Source organism: Borostomias antarcticus (assembly GCF_949987555.1).
Source record: "Borostomias antarcticus genome assembly, chromosome: 19".
NCBI classification, from domain to species: Eukaryota; Metazoa; Chordata; class Actinopteri; order Stomiiformes; family Stomiidae; genus Borostomias; species Borostomias antarcticus.
The window spans coordinates 3894972-3900223 of NC_140252.1; the positions used below are offsets into that span (position 1 = coordinate 3894972).

Sequence of the window (5252 nt, forward strand, 5' to 3'; positions counted from 1 at the left end):
TTTTCTAGATGTCGTTGCTTCTCAGGAACCAATGTAAAGCTGCGGGTAGTCACCCGGTATATGTAGGGGGAGTATGCAAATGTTTAGGCAAGGCTCCCGTCATTATCTGCGTTGTACTCTGACGTCCTCGTTTCCCCAACGAACCAAATTGACCGCGCATGCTCAGGAACTCGCGCACCCCCCAGCCCACTTTCCCTGCTGTGGGGCATGTGGTCTGACATCACTTTATTGGATGTAGCAGTGCCGCCATTGTGGAGTGTTAATTAAAAAGTTAATTATTTGAGACACACATACGGACATTTTCTCCATAGTCATCCATTGTTGAAGCATTTTGTTTACACCTCCCACCCACATTTGTTTGCACCCCTCACCCATTGGCATACAATGGGCGAGTGGCGTGTGAAGTCTTTGTAAGCAAAATTATGGCATTTGCAGAAAATAAAGTCAGTGTTTAATAATGACTCAGTTGAATTTAAAATTCATTGTTGAGTTGAAATATATCATTGGAGATGAGTTTTGTGAATTTTGAAGCCCTTAGCCTAGTTGATTCTCAGGTCAGTGTTGAACCTAGCATGACACATCACAGGACAGCTTTCTCAAAATCTGGCAAACGACAAACCCTGATATGTCCACAAGGACACCAAAGCAGGTTGCTAGGTAGCCTAGATATGGTCACACTAACAAAAGGACACGGTCTGCAGTTGGATTGTTATTGCTTACTCAACTTACTTTTAATCCTTTTGGTTGGATGAGGAACATAAGGCTGTGACTCTTTCTTCCATCTGGCCCTGTCCTGTGCAGCGTGTTGTGCCTTGTCCCAAGTTAGGTAGGCATTTTTAGTTCCGAGCTCACAGTTCTTCGCCAGGTTGTTTTTGGCCTCCCTTGTTTCCTCTGAAATTCCAGCCCCCTAAAAGTCCTGTCAGCATTGAGCCCAGGGCACCATGTTGGCATTGGGCATTTTGGGGTATTTCCATAAGAGCTCCACTGCACACTGTCGCTCTCACCGCTTTCACTCCTCACTGATATCAGCAGCCAGTTGTTCTGACAGACGTGTTCCCCATATTCTTTTAATGACGTGTTCACAGTCATAAATCTCAAAATTGGCTGTATAGCCTAGAAAATAAAACTATTCCACAGTAGACATCATTCACTATTGCATCGTAGATAGCTGTGCTTGACTGAGTGTAGCGATTTATTTGCAGCTGCCTATAGGCTACAGTGGTGAATTTAGAAGGTTTAAGTAGTCTTCACATGCCTTAGAAATAAACTATAGCCTATGTACTCTGTGTATCTCAATTTATGGATGATTCAACACTGGCAGAGTATAGGCCCTGTGTGTGCAAATCAGAAGCTGGGCCTTGGCTGTCACAGAGTAGCGGCAGGGCAGACTAAGGACACCAGACTAGGGTGCTAAGGTAGCCTAGTGCGTAAGGACTAGGAATTGAGGGACCATATGACAGGCATATACATTAGGACTTGAACAAAGGATATTAAAACTAAAGTTTGTAATGAACAGTCTTTGAAGAGTGGACAGGGAGGGATGACCGTGGCCCACAGAAAGTGGCCCCAATAAGGTGTAAATCGGCACCAGACAGCTGAATCAACAGTATTGGACAGAAGGCACTGCCCTAACTTATAATAAGATGAACCATCAATCTGAAAAGCCACCTGTGACAACTGATAGATGCAGCCTGTGACAACTGATAGAAACAGATATATTATACAACTGTTAGGCCTATGTGCGAAGGGCATCTCTCCTGCAGGACACTCACTGAGACTCTATTCTCTGTATGAGACTGTATGCTCTTGTTGAAGCAAACACCTTCTGTTGATCGCCTCTGGATTCTCGAGTTTCTACTCATGTTGTTAGCAATAGTCTTACATGGTAGGCTATAGGAGATTGATTCTTAGCAGTTCCCGCTTAGTCACTTATCTTGTTATTCCCTGTAGGCGTAAATACTGTGCTCAAGAACACAATCTTGCTTGAGATAAACATTTCTAGAAATTAAGCCAAATGTATTTCATTCTGCCTCGACCATGCCTATTCACATCAGGTAGGCTCGTTCAGAATCCCAAATCACACAGCCCAGAAAGAGCTAATTGCTCATATCACTCAACAATAAGCGCCTACATGTCCTTCCATGTAGGCTATAGGCCTATCTTCAATACATGGGCTGCGATAGGATCGGCTAGGCGACTGGGCTCCTGCGTTCTCTATAATTCTCATGGCACAATAGCCTACTCAAGATACGATTCAGACATTTTTATAGCAAGGTCATCAAATTCAGTAAAAAGAAAACGACGCGTGTGTGTTGTGATGGTTGCTTGTCACTTTTTGCAATCCTATGTAACGCAGCCGGTGCGCCTCAGGTCACTTCACTGCATAGGCTACCAACCAAACGAGGACATTGCCCCAGACGAGGGGTGTAATAGGCGGCAGACAGTCCAAAAAGACCAGGCGGAGTCATTCTGCTGGGAATCCAAATGTGAATCACCCAGGGAGGGCGAAAGGTAGCCTATACACACGGGCAGACACCAGCAAGATAGGGACCAGGTCTCCGCCCCAGTTTCAACGCTGTGCTTTACGCACCCCAAAAGAGACCCCGTTTAAAAACATCGGCACCACTTCTGTGTACCCTAAATCATTTAAGCCCCTTGCCAGACAACTTGTCTCACTGGGCAACGATTTCTGTCCATTATCGCATGCACTTTTAGACATTTTAGGAGTCAAATGCCACTGGAAACCTAGTGCGCACGGCTCCATCCGAGAGATCATCGGCGGTGTTTTTACCCGGTCGCGAATAAACAGACAAGGCCGCCGCTACCCAAACAACTTTATTTCGAAAGACAAATAGGCTGCTCGCTGTCACATTCACTTTCGGACTTGTGCTCCACTCCAACTTTGATTTTTAGCCCTTTATACACCAGGAGAAAACACAGGAGGAACATCATTTTGGTAACCGAGAGCTCCTCGGTGGTGGAGCTGAGTCCACACGGTTCTCATAGCGCGTTTAAGGCCAACCCCTCGCAGCGTCGAGGACTCACAGTCAGCAGGACCGACATACAGTACGTGTGTGATACCGCAGAGCAAACTCAAGATAGACATGGCAGAAGTCGCCCCAGCTCCCGCCGCAGCCGCTCCGGCCAAGGCACCCAAGAAGAAGGCAGCAGCCAAGCCCAAGAAAGTGGGACCCAGCGTCGGCGAGATGATCGTCACGGCAGTTTCCGCCTCCAAGGAGAGGAGCGGTGTCTCCCTGGCAGCGGTCAAGAAGGCACTGGCTGCCGGCGGCTACGACGTGGAGAAGAACAACTCCCGCGTCAAGATCGCCGTCAAGAGCCTCGTCACCAAGGGCACTTTGGTACAGACCAAAGGAACTGGCGCCTCCGGTTCTTTCAAGATCAACAAAGCAGCCGAGGCGAAGGTAAAGAAGCCAGCTACGAAGCCCGCCGCCCCGAAGGTCAAGAAGGTAGCCGCCAAGAAGCCCGCTGCAGCCAAGAAGCCCAAAAAGGTCGTGGCTAAGAAGCCTGCAGCTGCAAAGAAATCTCCCAAGAAAGCCAAGAAGCCCGCAGCTAAGAAGGTGGCAAAGAGCCCCAAAAAGGCCAAGAAGCCCGCGACACCCAAAAAAGCCCCAGCCAAGAGCCCCAAGAAGGCCGTCAAGCCCAAGGCCGTCAAGCCCAAAGCTGCCAAGCCCAAGGCTGCCAAGGCGAAGAAGGCAGCCCCCAAGAAGAAGTAAACGTCTTTTTGCTGTCCTCTTTACCGTCACAAAGGCTCTTTTAAGAGCCACCCACCCATCCATAAAAGCGCATCTCCATGTATGGCCACCGGATTCACGCGGGCGCACACCCAACCGTAATATTTCCAATATAAAGCACTTAATCTAATGGTACTGAAAACGTGCTGCACACGCTGGTGTTTCATTATAATACACTTCCACAGCACTGGTAATGGGAGGCTATGAATTTCTACTGTAGGGTAAAACTCATTATCTGATGCATGTTAATGCTCAACTGGCGTGCACGGGGATCAGATGGACACGTAGTTTATTCAACATTGTCTTTTTGGCGCCTGAAATGAGAGGAGTAGTGAGAGATCGGCGGAGCAGCGCAGGCCGTGGGCGCGTTCGTAAGGATCAGGACTGCGCAGTCGATGATCAGAGCTGATCGCCGCCATGCTGTGACCCTTTGCATTGTGGCCAAATTCCGTCCCGACTCGCTCCAACGTGATTCGTACTTTGTTGGGTTATACATTATTAAAATTACAAATTCAAATAATAAGTAAAAAGTTATTTTGAGAAACGCCCATAGACATGCATGCATTCTCTCTAAGTCTAAAGCGACGTACAATGTTTTGAGTTGGGGTTAAGTGGCACAGCGGTAGGTACGAAATTGTTTTATTTGTTGGTCTTTACAGGTCAAACAATCATTGTAGTTTGATGGTGTGCATGACACCAGGGAAAGGAGGGAGTAGTTAATAGTAGCCCTGTTGCTCTTTTCTGTCCATTATTGTATAAGTCTACGAGGAGATCAAGCTATTTATAAAGGGACGTCTAATTATTAGGGAGGACAAACTAGGTCATTCATGCAGCACACTTCATACACAGGCAACACGAAGCGTTTCAATTAAACACGTTTTAAATTAAAACCACCAAGAGAAATACAACTATGCCCAATAACGGTATTACATGCTGTAAAACCTGCAGCCGGCAACGTCCGTGGAATAACTAAGCGAATGTGCCTCAACTCGGGAGGTGGCCCACGTAGTCGCAGATAACGATGGTTACGTATTGTAACCCTAGTTCTATGAGTGGAGCGGAGCCCCACAGGGCTAGCTCCTATTGGCTAGCGAAACCCAGCTAGCTACATTGACTGAAGAAAAAAACATACACGCACCTGTGTCCAACCAGGTCCGGTGCACCACTGTATAAGCGGGCTACGCCCGCACATCTGCTCCTAACCGAAATTTTCAGCGAGCAGACTGCGGGGCAGCAAGTCTGTTCCCTGTGGGGCTCCGCTCCACTCATAGAACTAGGGTTACAATACGTAACCATCGTTCTATTTCGTGGAGCTCCGCCCCACAGGGCTAGCTCCTATTGGCATAAGCGGAGCTACACGACCGCACCATACACTCTTGCTGGCCCCAGTAAGGGAACCAGTCAGGACACAAGCCAGGGCTCCAAGGCGAGACCATACTAACAGTTGATCCGACCCAAGCACTGGCCCCTACCCGCCACACTCAGTCTATCACAGCCGAG

The 5252-nt window shown here is 48.0% G+C and overlaps 1 protein-coding gene across 1 annotated transcript; it reads left to right on the forward strand.

Moving 5' to 3' along the window:
- Nucleotides 1–3104: 3104 nt before the first annotated feature.
- LOC311321793 (histone H1-like) lies at nt 3105–3734 on the forward strand (the record flags this gene model as incomplete). Its single annotated transcript, XM_084453809.1, has 1 exon — nt 3105–3734. One exon carries the CDS (start codon nt 3105–3107, stop codon nt 3732–3734), a length of 630 nt encoding a protein of 209 aa, XP_084309935.1.
- Nucleotides 3735–5252: the final 1518 nt, after the last annotated feature.